This window comes from Heterocephalus glaber, unplaced genomic scaffold (assembly GCF_053883595.1).
Source record: "Heterocephalus glaber isolate CG9 unplaced genomic scaffold, H.glaber_assembly_v1.0 deba00001452, whole genome shotgun sequence".
NCBI lineage: Eukaryota > Metazoa > Chordata > Mammalia > Rodentia > Bathyergidae > Heterocephalus > Heterocephalus glaber.
In genome coordinates this window covers 15622202-15637768 of record NW_028258302.1, presented here as the reverse complement: position 1 = coordinate 15637768, position 15567 = coordinate 15622202, and the positions used below count along the sequence as shown (strand labels likewise).

The following is a 15567-nucleotide window of genomic DNA, read 5'->3' as shown; positions in this document are numbered from 1 at the left end:
TCACTTCTTCTTATAGCCACTTTCCTCTGACCTCTGACTTTTAGGAGACCTGGGCAGTCCCCTCCCTTTGTCTTTCAATTCTGTAAAACTGGGATAATCTGGACCTCTTGCCCTCAGGGCCTTGTCAGGACCAGCTAACGTGGACAGAGCAGAGGAAAACTGATAGTCTGAACAAAGATCAGTCCTTCCTTCGGGCTTGCCAAAGGGGGTGAAAAGCAGGGTCTTTAGAGAAAGTCTGCAAAAGGCTTTGAAGAAAAGTGCTGTAGAGGTGCTAAGTAGCAGCCAAGAAACCAGGCCCGCTGCCAGGTGTGTGTGGGGGGGTGTCAGGCTTGGGCCAAAGCGGCCGCGGTCTCGGGCTCTGGCCAATTTTGCAGGCGCGGGTAAAGTTCACGCTGCCCGCTCCTCTCGGTGCGGCCGGGAGGGGACAGGCCAGGACAGGAACGCCGCGAGGGAGGCGGCGCGGGCTCCGGAGAGGCGCGAGCTCCGGGCCGGGTTTTCCCCGAAGCCTCCGGCGGCGGCGCAGCCCAGCGAGAGCGGCTGAGGGCCTGCCGCCGCCGCGGTTCGTTCTCTCCCCTCCTTCTTTGTGAGGGGAAGGGAGCGAGTCCGTTCCACAGCCGGCGCCCGCTCCGCGCTCCACTCCGGGTTTTCCAGGCGGCCGCGACGGCGCTGGGTAAAATGGCAGTGCTGAGCCTCGTGTCGGAGTGAGGGGGACTCGGAGGAGAGCGGGGCGCTCTAGCCGTTCAGCCCGGCCGCCCGCCTGCTCGCCCGCTCGCGGCCGCGCAGCAGCCTCGGGCCGAGCCGCGGCCAGGGAGGGGAGGCAGGGCACCGCGCCCGCTCGGCCGGACTCTGCCTCCCGGCGCCGGGGCTGCCGCCGCGCGCCCTCCAGCCCGCCCGTCCCGGCCCCCTCCCCCGCTCCCTCCCTCTCGCCCGCCCCCTCCCCCCGCTCCTTCCCTCCTCCCTCCTCCTTTCTCCGGCAGCAGAAAGCGGAGAGTCACAGCGGGGCCAGGCCCTGGGGAGCGGAGCCTCCACCGCCCCCCTCATTCCCAGGCAAGGGCTTGGGGGGAATGAGCCGGGAGAGCCGGGTCCCGAGCCACCAGTGCCGGGAGCAGCTGAGTCGTCGGCGCCTCGGCCGCCGCCGCCTCCTCCTCCTCCGCCGCCGCCGCCAGCCCGGAGCCTGAGCCGGCGGGGCGGGGGGGAGAGGAGCGAGTGAGCGCAGCAGCGGCGGCGGAGCCCCGCGAGGCCTGCCCGGGCGGGTGGGGAGGGCGGCCCGCGGGACTCGGCCCCGGGGCGGGGTGGGAGGGGGGGAGAAGACGAAGACAGGGCCGGGTCTCTCCGCGGACGAGACAGCGGGGATCATGGCCGCGCAGGTCGCCCCCGCCGCCGCCAGCAGCCTGGGCAACCCGCCGCCGCCGCCCTCGGAGCTGAAGAAAGCCGAGCAGCAGCAGCAGCAGCAGCGGGAGGAGGCGGGGGGCGAGGCGGCGGCAGCAGCGGCCGAGCGCGGGGATATGAAGGCAGCCGGCGGGCAGGAGAGCGAGGGCCCTGCCGTGGGGCCGCCGCAGTCGCTGGGAAAGGAGCTGCAGGACGGGGCCGAGAGCAATGGGGGTGGCGGAGCCGGCGGCGGCGGGCCGGGCGCGGAGACGGACTTGAAGAACTCGAACGGGAACGCGGGCCCTAGGCCCGCCCTGAACAATAACCTCGCAGAGCCGCCCGGTGGCGGCGGCGGCGGCAGCAGCGATGGGGTGGGGGCGCCTCCTCACTCGGCCGCGGCCGCCCTGCCGCCCCCCGCCTACGGCTTCGGGCAGCCCTACGGCCGGAGCCCGTCCGCCGTGGCCGCCGCCGCGGCCGCCGTCTTCCACCAACAACATGGCGGACAACAAAGCCCTGGCCTGGCAGCGCTGCAGAGCGGCGGCGGCGGCGGGGGCCTGGAGCCATACGCGGGGCCCCAGCAGAACTCGCACGACCACGGCTTCCCCAACCACCAGTACAACTCCTACTACCCCAACCGCAGCGCTTACCCCCCGCCCCCCCAGGCCTACGCGCTGAGCTCCCCGAGAGGCGGCACTCCGGGCTCCGGCGCGGCGGCGGCCGCCGGCTCCAAGCCGCCTCCCTCCTCCAGCGCCTCCGCCTCCTCGTCGTCGTCGTCCTTCGCTCAGCAGCGCTTCGGTGCCATGGGGGGAGGTGGCCCCTCCGCGGCCGGCGGGGGCACCCCCCAGCCTACCGCCACCCCCACCCTCAACCAACTGCTCACGTCGCCCAGCTCGGCCCGGGGCTACCAGGGCTACGCGGCGGGCGACTACGGCGGCGGGCCCCAGGACGGGGGCGCGGGCAAGGGCCCGGCGGACATGGCCTCGCAGTGCTGGGGGGCCGCGGCGGCGGCGGCGGCGGCCGCCGCCTCGGGAGGGGCCCAACAAAGGAGCCACCACGCGCCCATGAGCCCCGGCAGCAGCGGCGGCGGGGGGCAGCCGCTCGCCCGGACCCCGCAGGTACCGAGCCAGGTGGGGAGGGCGCCGGGCCGGGGCGGGGGGCGGCTTCGGGGAGTGGGCCGCGGCCGTGGGCTCCCCTCAGTCCCGGGCCTCCACTGCCGGGGAGCTGCCATTGTCTGGCTCTTCTCTCTTAAAATGGCTGCCTGTCTGCCTTCCTCTCCTTCCCTCCCTCGGTCTTTGTGTGGAGCTTCTCCGGAGGTGTCTGTTCTGCTTCTCTCTCTCGCCCGGTCCCTTCGAACTTTAGGGGTCTTCAGGGGGGTGCGGGGCCGAGTGTGCCCAGAAGGGCCTGGCCTGGGCGAGGGGGTGCTGGGGCTCAGGTTAAGGGTGTAGGCAACTGTAGGAGCCCGGGAGTTGGGCGAACGTTTCCTTGCTCACCTGCCGCTCCTCTCTATCCCCCCTCCCCTGCCTTCCTTGAGCCTGCCCCCCCCCCCCCCGTGTGTTTTCAGAGAGGGGCCCCTCGGGCTCGAGGGAGACCGGGGTCCTGTTTGGGGGCAACTAGCGGCCGGCAGGGGTTCACCCAGGGCCGTCAGTGCCATCTCCTGCCGTAGTCTCTGCCGGCCCAGTGGCCTGGGCCTCTCTGGAAGTGGTGGTAAACAGCTGAGTGATTGGAGTAGTAAGTGCAGATTGCTTTGGTTTGGGATTTGAATTATGGAGGTAAAATCCTTCTGTCAAAGCCAGGAGACAGTTGGTCTTAGGTTGACATCCTATCTGTGATCTGATTGGCTCCCCATCTCCTGCTCTTGGCCATTTATAATTGCCTCTGATGTAATGGTACAACAATCCTGATGAGCTCATAAACTTTTACACTCTGCTTTTCTGCCAGTGATAACCCAAACCATCGGTGCCACTATCTGCCTTTTTATTTCAGAGCTGAAATTGGCTGTGACCTTGAAGAGGGAGGTTTAAGCAGCAATACTGTATCAGCAGGAACAGAGCCCCAGACAGGCTGCCCTTGTTACATTGTGCCTGAAACAAAAGAGGAGGCAGTGGTGTTTTGCTTGTACCTTGGATTTATTTTACTTGTTATGTTTTATGCAGCCTGAAATAGATTCTGTGTTGTCAGAACAGTAGCTGAGTTTTTCTCTACAATGGGTTTGCTGTTTGTTTTGGTTTTGTGACTTTCCTAATAGTATAAATGACTTCTTTGATGGCTCTGAAGATGCGTTTGTCTTGAGTAATTTTGACACTGTTCACTTTGCAGAGCTGAAATTATTTTACTGGGCTTTTTATTGAGTGGCAAATGTGGAAATCTGTATGGGGGGAGAAAACGTTTTTTGTTATGTTTGTTTAGAACTGGGGGCTGCGAGAATTTCACATTAGGTTCAAGTGCTCCCTTGTAAGCAAGGCTGGTCTCATTCTTTGTTTACATGTTGAATCTTGTTTATACTTTCTTTTGTTAATTGAACTTTGGGGGAGTAGTTCAGTCCTTCTAAAGGCTTGGTTTAGTGAAATCGGCGGTTTGTTCCTGGAATATCGAAAAGACTAATTTTCTGTTTTGTCATCAGTTGTTTTAGAGGTTTGAAATAGATTGGCTTATTTTTCAATTTCCATTTTAAGTTATGTTTCATTTTTTTCCTGTCTTACAAGATGTAAAGACATGTCTCACAATGACACTTATGTTTAGCTTAAAAATTACAACTTTTAGGTAACTTCTAATACATTCTATTTTATTTATATTTAGTTTTCTTAGTTCATCAGTGCTTTAGTCAGGAATATCCGGTATTCCATGAAACCATGTATCTTTTCAAAGAGGGGAAATCTCGCATGCCCTCATTCACAGCAATTGTACCATTGTGCTAGGAGATTTTTGTTCACTTAGGACAAAGGCAATAAGTGGTTGTGTTTTCTTCCTATCCTAAAACTACTTTTCTATTCTTCTAGTGAGTTTGGGATTTTGAAAATAGCTGTGTTATATACTGTAATGGGCATAGAGCTCTGCCTTGACTCTGTATCTTCCCTGATGTTCTTCAACTGAGTGAAAAATGGGAAAATGCTAAATTGTTTTTATGAGGCCTGGAGGGTAAGATTTGTCTTAGAAGACAAACTATCTTCCTGTCTCTCGGTCATTCTGTAATCTACACTTGTTTCCCCTGTCTTTCTGTTTTGCTGAAAAATTTTACTTTTATTGAAAACTATTAGAGGAAATTATTTGGGGTAAGTCAAGGGTCATTTTTAAAGCACAATTGATTTGCGTTCTGTTGGTTTGGAGATATTTAGGGCAGAGTTCTGTTTTGTTTTAATCCAAGTTTTGCTGTATAATGGTTGTCTTTTAGTTATTAAATAATTGAGTATTTTCTATGTGTTTAGGTACTATTCTCTGTTCTGTCCTAGGTAAATAATAGGAAGATAGATACTGTCCCTGTTGAGAAGCCTGTCAGTGCTGCTGTTGGATAATTTCCTGATCCTGCTTTAATATCACCAGATCTAGCACTCTACAAAGTAGATTGCTATTCAATTTCAGTTCAGTTATTTACTCCCCTGATACCGAGGGAATGGGCTGGTGAGCATTCACTTGTCGAGAGTGCGCGCTTTAGTTTTGAGGGATTTCTCAGGTGTGTAGTCTAGGTCAGAGGTGTAAGAGTGTAAATTTTGCTTTGAGTTCTTTGCTACTTGAGGATAAACCTCTTGTCACACCATGATGCCTTGGTTTTAGCAGTTCTTTTTTTGGTACCGGGGATCGAACTCAGGTCCTTGCACTTGTGCAGCAGGCGGCGAAACCACTGAGCTAAATCCCCAGCCCAGCAGTTCTTAGATAATATAGTCTTTTCTTTTGGTACTGGGGATCGAACTCGGGACCTTGTGCTTGCAAGGCAGGTGGTGGAACCACTAAGCTAGATCCCTGGCCCTAGATAATATGGTCTTGGATCTGCTCCCTTCTTCCCCTTAGCCCAATCTTAGATTAAATATATTTTTCCAGTCCAGCCATGGTAGTGCTTGCCTGTAATCCCAGCACTCTAGGAGGCTGAAGCAGGAAGATTGAAAGTTCAATCCCACTTTGAACAATTTAGCCAGGGCTGGACAGGGCTGGGAATGTAGCTCAGTGCAAAGGCCCTGAGTTCATTTCCCAGTACTGCCAAAAAATATTTTTACCCCGACGCATTATTGATATAGCTAAGGTGACAGTGTTCTAATTTTACTCTGCTTTTATGAAATAAAAATTAGGTAAGTGTATTTTTCATAGGAGGTAGGACAGTCTCATCAGACAAACTTCCTTTATCTTTTTCTTAAGTGGTATTGTGTCTCAAGGTGTCTAATCCTGGTACTCATGAAATAGTGAATTTAACATGTGTCTTTTTATTTAAAATACTTTCAGCAGTAATACCTTGAGAGTAGTACTTGTTTATCATGGTAAAAAATGAAATACAATATGTAACTTAGGATCAAGTTGGATTGATTGTCGATGTTTGACTATTAGTTTCTGCTGTGGACATACCCGATGATTATTGCTAACTCCTGGGAAACAGATACAGGAATTAGGTTTCATTATGGGAATGCCTACTGGCAGAAATTCTGGGCTGGCTGAAATACAGGACTCTTGGAGTACTCTCAAGAAGGAGGGACCAGGAAAACCACACTGAGATGGCACTTTTCATCATAGGGAATTCCTGTTTCTCTGCTGTTCATGAGAGAACTGGAGGTGATGGGAGTTGGAGAATGGTGGTATGGGAAAAAAAGCAAGCAGCCACTTTGGTGTCTTCTGTATTGATCCCTGTGAGGCCCTTTTTTTTTTTTTTTAAGGTTCCTTCCTTTGTGTGACACAGAGTAACCATGACAAGCAGCACCTGTTGTAACAAGATGTCTTGGATTGCATTAAACATTCATATGTTGGTTGGCTCCTGTAGGGTGTGATACCTAGATCTTTCACAAAGAAGTTAGTAGAATTTTTTTCTTTTTAATGTGGGAATAGGCTAACATATTAGACTGGGCCCTCTCCTACTCCCATTCCCCTAATAGGCTTCAGATCTCAAAATTCTAGAAGCAACTGAAGCATGCAAATATGGTTAAAATCTGGTATTAAAAAATAAAATGTTGGGGCCAGGGATTTAGCTCAGTGGTTCTGGCGCCTGCCTCGAAAGTGCAGGGTCTTGAGTTTGATCCCTGGTACCAAAAATAAATACATACATACATACATACATACATACATACAATGTTGATGAATAATTCTTTCCTGCCAATATGCTATGATACTTAGGGGTCTGGAATGGAATCCAGATTCCTCTAGCTTCTCTCTCTCAATTTTTTTTCTTTAGATTGGTCATTGTCATACTGATACAAATTGAGTTGTGTGTTGCATAGTGGTGGGGATGAAAAATACAGGACTCGAGGAGAGAAGAGACTTGACTATTATGTGAAGCTCCAGATTAAGCTGTGTAACATGGGGCAAGTCATTTGCTAGCTCTTTATTTTCTTACCAGTAAAATGAAGTTGATAGGAGCACACGACCTTCTTACTCTGTGATGCTGCACATCTGCCTATGCTTTCATAACTGGCTTGTTAGAAGGGCATCTTCTTCCTGTACTTTTTTTTTTTTTAATTTGTTTTTTTGAGACTGGGTCTCTATGCAGTTCAGGCTGGCCTTGAACTCTCAGTGATCCTCCTGCCTCAGCCTCCCGAATGCTGGAATTTCAGGAGTGCACCACCATGTCCAGCCTTTCTTCCTGTACTTCAGTAGGGATCTTGAAACCATCTTTCTTCCCCTGAGTTTAAGGAACTCAAGGGTGTTTTCTTCTGAGGATTCACAGGAATAAACTGAACAGTTGGGTGCTTGCAGTGGTCTGTGGACCTTTACCAAAAAAAAAACCCTACCAGACTGTTGCTTCAAAACTATTAATTTGTCACTAGTCATCCCACCTGATTGGTAGTTTTAAAACATCAAGTATTAATTGAAAAATTGGGCGGAGTTCACTAAAGACTTGAAAAATAGTTCCTTCAAGTTCCCCAGGAGGCTTTATCATGGGGAGGGGGAGGGGGAGGGGGAGTGGCTATTCATAAATTTAACACTGGTTTGGGGTTAGGGAGGTGGGGAGAGGTAACATTTAGCTGTTAAGACTTTTTTAGGTGTTTCGGCAGGTCTAGGTCAGGTTTGGGCAGTTGGTTGTAATCTGAGTGCCTGGACTTGCCCTGTAAGTATTATTGAGAGAGGAGCAAAAGTTCTGGAGCTTAGAACAGGCAAAGCTGTGTTTCAGGGTCAGTTTCATAGATGTATCTGTCTCTCCTCAGACCCACTTAAAAACTACGTGTTGTATTAGGCATGTGGTCCTAGAAATGCTATTCTTTCTTTTTCTCCACACACCTGAATTTCCATTTTGTCCTCCTGGTTTAGGAGTGTAATTTAGGCATATTAGGGTTATGCTAGAAGGAAGCTTCTCTTTATAAAGGAGGGAAAAGGTAGAAGGAAAGGTATTTGATAATTCTTTGCTTGATGCAGCAGCTTCTTTAAGGGAACCAAATGTTTCAGAGCTTTGTGTAAATACTTGCTGAGCTGTCAATATGTACCCAGGAGGTTTCTGTAGTAAGATGTAAACGGCTCTATAGAATGTTTGACAGGCAAATTAATAAACAGTTTTCAAGGAAAGATAATGCTAATCCCCTCATGTGGTAGAATAAAATAACATTGGTGAACAACACTAAGGGATAAGGAAGAGGGTAATGCTGGGTGAGGAGACTGAGAGTGTAAAGAAAGATAAAGAGGTGATCTAAAAGTGACTTAAAATAGAAAGATCTGGCCTCAATACGAAACTTTTGTGACCTTGGCTTCATGCTAAGTTCAAGGCATGTGAAGTCCTATTAAAAATTGGTTGTAGAGGGGCCGGGGATTTAGCTCAGTGGTTTCACCGCCTGCTGTGCAAGCGAAAGGAACCAAGTTCAATCCCTGGTACCAAAAAAAAAAAAATCCGGTTGTAGGGCCAGGGATTTAGCACAGTGGCACCGCACCTGCCTCACAAGTGCAAGGTCCTGAGTACGGAAAGTGTATTCTAAAAGTTTGGTTTATGACACTTAACTTTTAAAACCTTGTTCCTAGAGATGGACTTTGTGGCACATGTATGTAGTCCCAATACTATAGAGGCTGAAGCAGGAGGGCCTCTAGTTTGAGGCCAGTTTGGACTACATATTAAGTTCAGCCTGGACTGCATAGCGAGACTGTCTCAAACCAAAAAAATAATAAATAAAATTAAAAACTTGCTTATTTAGAAAGGTTTTATAGTTTGGTGATGCTTTTTTGGATTGGGTTTATATTTTTGGAATACAGTATTTGATTTTTTTTTTTTTGGTACTGGGGATCGAACTCGGGTCCTTGTGCTTGCACAGAAGGTGGCGAAACCGCTGAGCTAAATCCCCAGCCCCCGAAATTTTTTTTTTTTTTTTTTGAGACAGGGTCTCACTATGCAGTTCAGGCTGTCCTTGACTGTGTAGTCCAAGCTGTCCTCAAACTCATGATGATCCTCCTGCCTGAGCCTCCTGAGTGTTAGGATTACAGGCCAGCACTACTACACCTGGCCCTGGAATACTTGAAAGGAGAAAAACATAATGCAATTTCAGTGTCATCCTTACCCCTCAATTCTGCTGAGGATTACAAACCCACTACCTGCTGGGCGTGGTGGTATACATCTTCGATCCCAACAATTTAGGAGGCCGAGGCAGGGAGGACTACATGTTTTAGCCCAACCTGGGCAATTTAGCAACTTAATGAGACCCTATCTCAAAAGTTTAAAAAGTAAAAAGGGCTGGGGAATATAGCTTGGTGAGGCCCTGGGTCCAATCTCTAGGGTTACTTCCCAAAAAAGAGAAGAAAAGAAAACAAAACATTACCCACAAACCAAGGATTGGTGTTTTGTTTGTATGTTTTTTTTGTTTTTTGAGACAGGGTCTTGCTATGTAGTTCAAACTGGCCTCGAACTAGCTTTGTAACCCAGGCTGGCCTGGAACTTACCACTACCCCCGCCTCAGCCTCCCAAGTGCTGGGATTACAGGCATGTGCCACCATGCCTGGCTAGGTCTTTTTTTATACCAGGGATCGAACTCGGGACCTTGCACTTTCGAGACAGGTGTCGGAACCACTGAGCTAAATCCCAGGCCCAGGTCTTATTTTATTTATATAATGTTTACTGGACTTTTCTGCATCATTTATGTATTAAAATTATTCCCCTTCCTGAGTCAGTACAGAGTCCAGTTGTTGGGGATTCTCTAGATTCTATTTGAAGAATTTTGTGAGTAGATTTAGTCTTTGTTTTTTGGAGTATTTTTTTTTTTTTGGTAACGGGGATCAAACTCAGTACCTCACATTTGCCAGGCAGGCACTGTGCCACTGAGTCACATCCCCAGCCCTAGTCTTTGTTTTTGAAATTGCTATTTTAGGGTTAAAAATATTTCTAGGTCTCTTCAGTGACATACTTTTTTTTTTTGGTACCAGGGATCGAACGCGGGTCCTTGAGTTTGCGTAGCAGGCGTTGAAACCACTGAGCTAAATCCCCAGCCCAATGACGTACTTTTTCTATGGAGAAAGAAGAATAATCTGTGAACATTTTAGCTGTCTGGTGTTCTGGTTTGGTAGCTTTGTGAAATGACCAGATTTACCTTCTGGGTCTCTTTTAAAACTAAATCCACCAACTCTGACATCAATTTTCTTAACAGAAAGTATCTTTTTGGAATGTGAATGTAATTATGGCCCTGATCATAGTTTTTTAGGTTCAGCTAGATTACCAAAGGAGTTTATTTTGAAACAAAACACAAGCCCAGCACTTGAGAGGCTGAGGCAGGAGAATCGCTCAGAGTTCAAGACTGGCCTGAACTACATGGTGAGACCCTGTCTCAAAAAAACAAAAGTCCACAGAAACTTGGGTCCGCATGCTGAGCACATTATTTCTAGGCCGGAGCTCTGGAGATTCTACTGGGTGTGGGAAATAGCCCTATATAATTATACTGATTAGGTACTGGAAAGGATTTAAAAAGTAAAGGCAATATTTGCCTCAGAGGAATTTAGTCTTGGGGAGGCAAGCTTATGTGCACACATTTGGAAAACTTTACAAAGCCCTAAATATATGGGTTGCAGGGGTTCAAAAACAAACAGCAATCACAGAGTTAACCTGGAACAGCTCTTTAGATGTAGTATTTGTGAAGCTAAAATATTCAAGAAGGAAAAAGTTACACTATTAGTTTGTCTTTTATCTATAGTGCTACTCTTAAGTTCCACTGTTTTTATTATTTATTTATTCATTTATTTAGTTATAGTATTAGGGATTGCTCAGAGCTATGTCCCCAGCTCTCTTGCTTGGTTGCTTATTTATTTATGGTTTTTTGAGACAGGGTCTCACTGTATAGTATAGACTGGCCTTGAACTCACAGTGATCCTCTTACCTCAGCTTCCCAAGTGCTGGGATTACAGCCATGCACCACCATGTCTGTCTCTTTTTATTTTTATTTTTGGTACCAGGAATTGAACTCACGACCTTGAACTTGCAAGGCAGGTGGGGTGCCACTGAGCTAAATCCCTTGCCCTATTCTTTATTTTTATTTTTTTATTTTTGGTACTGGGGATCGAACTCGGGTCCTTGCACTTGCAAGGCAGGTAGCGGAATCACTGAGCTAAATCCCCGGCCCTATTCTTTATTTTTTGAGACAAGGGCTTGCTAAGTTGTCTCAGCTGACCTTGATCTTGTGATCTTCTTGTCTCAGCCTCTCAATTAGCTGGAATTACAGGCATGTACCACCCATGGCCTTTGCATCAAGTTACATCCCCAACTCTTTAAATTTTTTATTTTTGAGGGCCGGGGATGTAGCTCATTGCTGCTTCACCTGTCTGGCAAGTGCACGGTCCTAAGATCAATCCCGGTACCACCAAAACAAAACAAAAAAACAACGGGATAAATTTTTTAATTTTGTGACATGGTGTGTCACCACACCTGGCTTCCATGGGTTCTATAGAATCCAGGTTGCACAGCCGTTCCTGACCTGTAGTGGTCTCAGTGTTCCAGTGACTTGAGAGTTGAGACTTTTAACCATAAAGTCTCTGAAAAAGAGTAGTTCCAGGGTCTTAGTGGTTCCTGTGGCTACATAGAGCCTCTGGTACAACCTGCTAAATTTTTGGTCAGTTCAGGGACTATTGTAATTCCGAGTTTGGAAGGTGATGTGCCCTTCAGAGCTGTGTACTCTTGGACTGCTCTGCAGTGACAGTGGTTCAACTTTAGTTAGTGAGACTGGATTTTATTTCTTGGCAGCATTATTTGACCTTTCTTAAAACAAGTCATGAAGTACCTGTTGGGACTCTTACACTGCTGCTTTTTCTGAAGAGCAGGGAGTTGTGCTCAAACTGAGTTGCTTGGAGTAGACCTTACATTGAGTGTTGATGGGTTGAATAAGCCTGTACATATGTGGTTTGCCCATCTGTTCGTAGAAATGGCCTTTAATATTGTTTTTATTATGTTGGCTGTGGCTAAGAAGCTCATAAATGCTGCAAACACATGCTTATTCCTTATGGAGCCCCTGAAATATAGTGATTTGGGTTTCTCTTTACCTGCTGGTCTGTGTGGTTGTACCTGGCACTTGTCAAGGGCCATCAGTGGATGCTTAACAGGATACATGAGGTGTTCAGTGCCAGGCAACTACAGTGCTTCCTCTTGAAAGAGAAGGATGTGTCATTCTGTACCACTGTAAATGTGGAGCCTTGAGTAATGTAGCAGTATTTCTTCCAACTTCTTTATTTACCTTGTCATTTTGCAAAATCAGGTCTTTACTAACTCAGAATGGGGAATAATAGTTCATCTGCTGTGCACAGTAGGTGTGCAGTGCCTTGCAATAAACTCCTTAGTCAATCCTAGGCTTTCAGAGAAATCCAGGTTAGGGTGAACATTGACTTAACTGAATTTGACTGTTCTTCCCTGAAATTGTTGCTCTCCCATTTAGATGGATGGAATTAGTTTTTTTATTGAATGTGAAGAGACATCTGAGTGAATTTGTTTTTGTTAGTCATTTGTGCATAGCTAGAAGATTGTCTTGGGACAGGTTGAATCTTTATTTCCCAGTGGCTTCTGCATTTCTAAGGGTAGACCGAAATGGGAAGAAGTCTGTTGCCAGGAATGGATTCCAGCAAGCTGCACAGTAGGAAATTTGATCCCTAAAATGTTGACTTAGGGCTGGTTATGGTACCTATTAGAAATCACCCAGTAATCCAGGACAGATTTTTGTCGTCCTCCAGGAAGTTGTGTTGATATTAAATACTAAGGGGCTTTAGATACTGTACTGGGCTGTGTGCTGTGCAGGCCCCAGAGCACTGCTTGAATTGCCACCCATAAGAAGAGGAAATGTGCCATGTGCCTTTTTTTTTTTTTTTCCTCTCATTCGCATTTGGGCTTCCTTATGGCTTTGTTGCTTCTGTGTTCCCAAGTCTGCAATGCTAGATATTAGACTTCCTCCTCCTTGGCACTGGCACATTCATGATTTTCTGTGGCTTATCACCAGCAGCCAAGATTTTTGTATGCTTTTTACTTATAAATTTGTTAGCTTTCAGCTTGCTTGTTTATAGGAATCTCTGTTCAAAGGGAATCCTCCCTTTTCCCTAAGATCTAGCCCCATTATGGTAGCAGTGGGGGAATTTGGGGGTCAATATGATACCAGTTATTTTAAAAATCCATTTGCTACGTTTTCTTGGTGTTTTTATGTTGCCTATTTTCCTTGAGTTCACAGCTTGCCCTGCATGAGAGCATTTGAGCCCAGCTGTTTGTTCTCAACTGACTCAAGAAGAGTATGAGTTTGGCCACATAGTAGAGGATTAAGGGCTACATTGTGCTGGGTGGATACTTTTGGAGAAAATAGACATGCCTTTGGGCTCTTGATTTTTCCCTTTTTCCTGGGTAGATAGGACAACTTTCTGTTGTCCTTAGAGAACCAGTCACCTGGGCAGAAATGCTGGGAATTAGTTATGGCTTATTACCATGTCTTCTCTGGCAAACGCAGATGGCTGGCTGGCGGTCTCTCTTACCCTTTGGGCAACATTCTTTTATAGTCCTGAGGAATTCATAGGTTGGTTGGTCCAGCATTAGTTCAGGAGTCTGAAACTTTTTGTAATTCAAATTTGAATAATGTGATTTTCATCTCCAATTTTTAACTTTTTATATATTTAGGAATCTGGATTGGCAAAGGAAACTATATTCCAGTGGATTTGGGGAGAGATTCTGTAGGTAGTTGTCCTGGGCTAGGGATTCTCATTGAGATCCTGACTTTGAAATGGCAGTATAGTTTGCTTCGGCAGCACATATACTAAAATTGAAATGGCAGTATACTGGAGTTGAGTATTTGTAGCTGCTACCATGTGTTTGAGTGTGTGCATTGAGCTAAGTACTATTTTGGTCCTCTTATGAATTTCCTCATTTAAACTTTAAAACTACGGAAGAGGTGGATTCTGTTATTTATTAAAATATGCTCTGAGGAAAATGGCTAGTTTAGGATAAGAGTTGAAATTTGGTTTTTTTTTTTTATTTATTCTTTTTAAGACAGGGCCTCACTATGTAGTTCAGGCTGGCCTTGAACTACTTGGTAGCCCAGGGTATCCTGGAACTTGCTGCAGTTCTCCTGCCTCAGGAGGCCTCTGGAGTGCTAGAATTACAGGCGTGCAGCACCACACTCACTGAGAGTTGAAATTTTTTTTTTTTTTTTTTTTAGTACCAGGAATCAAACTTAGGACCTTGTAGGGCCAGTGGTGCCACTGCCTGCCTCCTAAGTGGAAGGTCCTGAGTTTGATCCCCGCTACCAAAAAAAAAAAACAGCTTAGGACCTTGTACTTGCCAAGCAGGTGTGGCACCACTGAGCTATATCCCTGGCCCAAGAGTTGAAATTTGATTCAAGGTTAATGTGATTCTTCAGACCTATGACACTATAAAATACTACCCCTACCTTACAGTGCTGGGAGTCAAACCTAGAGTCTGGCTCATCATGTTAGACAAATTGTCTACCACTGAACCGCATGCCCAGCCTAAAATACTAATTTTGCTTCTCCAAAGTAAATTATTCAAGAACCAAGACTGATTGGGAAGTTATTTTTGCAATTGTCTGGATCTCTTAAGGTCAAAGACTGAAAAGCCTTTAGTTACAATTTAACATCACATCTAGATCTCAGTCCTGTCCATCCTTCCCATTTAAGATTTTATTCTAGATTTCCAATGAGTAGTTGTGACACTTGGTTTATAGCTGCCTTGTGATCCCAGTGGTGAGAACTGGCAGCATTTAGTCTCTAGTTCCTCACCTCTGGAGAGATCTTTGAGGGTAGGGGGGTGGTAAGATAGTCACTTTGGTCTGAGTGACCTGTGTTATGAAAATGTTTGCAGAGTAATTTTACTTCCCAGAAACTTAGAACACTTGCTGGAGAAGAAAGTGGTGTTGTTTTAATTTGTCATTTGGGGAAAGTGAACACATAAGGTTGAGTGCTACATACAAAGTTTCATAAGAGAGCCAACTCTACAGCCTAGGTTTAAATTTCCCTTAGGCTGTGTGATTTTAGACAAGTCACTTAATTTCTCAATCTGTATTAACAACTATAGAATCAGGAAAAATACCTACCATATGGGTTGTAGTAAATAAGATAAGATGTGAAGCTTTGTTAATCAAATAAAATTCTAACATGACCCCCTGCCTGGTAGAGATCCGTGCTGGAGAGAATTGAATGTTTAAAGATAATATTGAGAGCTGGGCATGGTGGCACATGCCTATAATTTCAGCCCTCAGAAGGCTGAGGCTGGAGGATTGCTGTGAATTTGCTATGTGGGCTACATAGCAAGACCTTGTCCCAAAAAAAAAAAACAAATAAAAAGACAGTGTTGGTTTTACTGAATAATAAACTACTCCATTGTTGTTAGTTACATCTGCATTTTTCTTTTTTCTTTTTTTTTGGTACTGGGGATCAGACTCGGGGACTTTGCACTTTCGAGGCAGGCGCCGGAACCACTGAGCTAAATCCCCAGCCCACATCTGCATTTTATAAGTGTTTTCTTTTTAACAGGGACTGAGGGTTTAGCTTAATGGTAGAGTGCTGTCCTAGTGTGTGGACGTTTGAGAGATGGTTGGTGCAGTGATTCTCAGATTACCTGGGTCCTGT

The 15567-nt window shown here is 46.9% G+C and overlaps 1 protein-coding gene across 7 annotated transcripts in view; it reads left to right on the top strand.

The window, feature by feature from the left end:
• The first annotated feature begins 511 nt into the window (after positions 1–511).
• The window catches only part of Arid1a (AT-rich interaction domain 1A), an 87672-nt gene continuing 72616 nt past the window's right edge, over positions 512–15567 (top strand). For 3 of the 7 annotated variants that reach the window (XM_021263121.2, XM_087215488.1, XM_004850663.4), the window contains exon 1: positions 1290–2483. In XM_021263121.2, coding sequence (XP_021118780.2) covers positions 1356–2483 — 1128 coding nt within the window. In that variant the 5' untranslated portion in view covers positions 1290–1355. Of the gene's footprint in view, positions 1048–1289; positions 2496–15567 lie in introns of those variants that run through there. The other 4 variants (XM_087215489.1, XM_021263120.2, XM_021263119.2 and 1 more) reach the window with 2 other exon arrangements.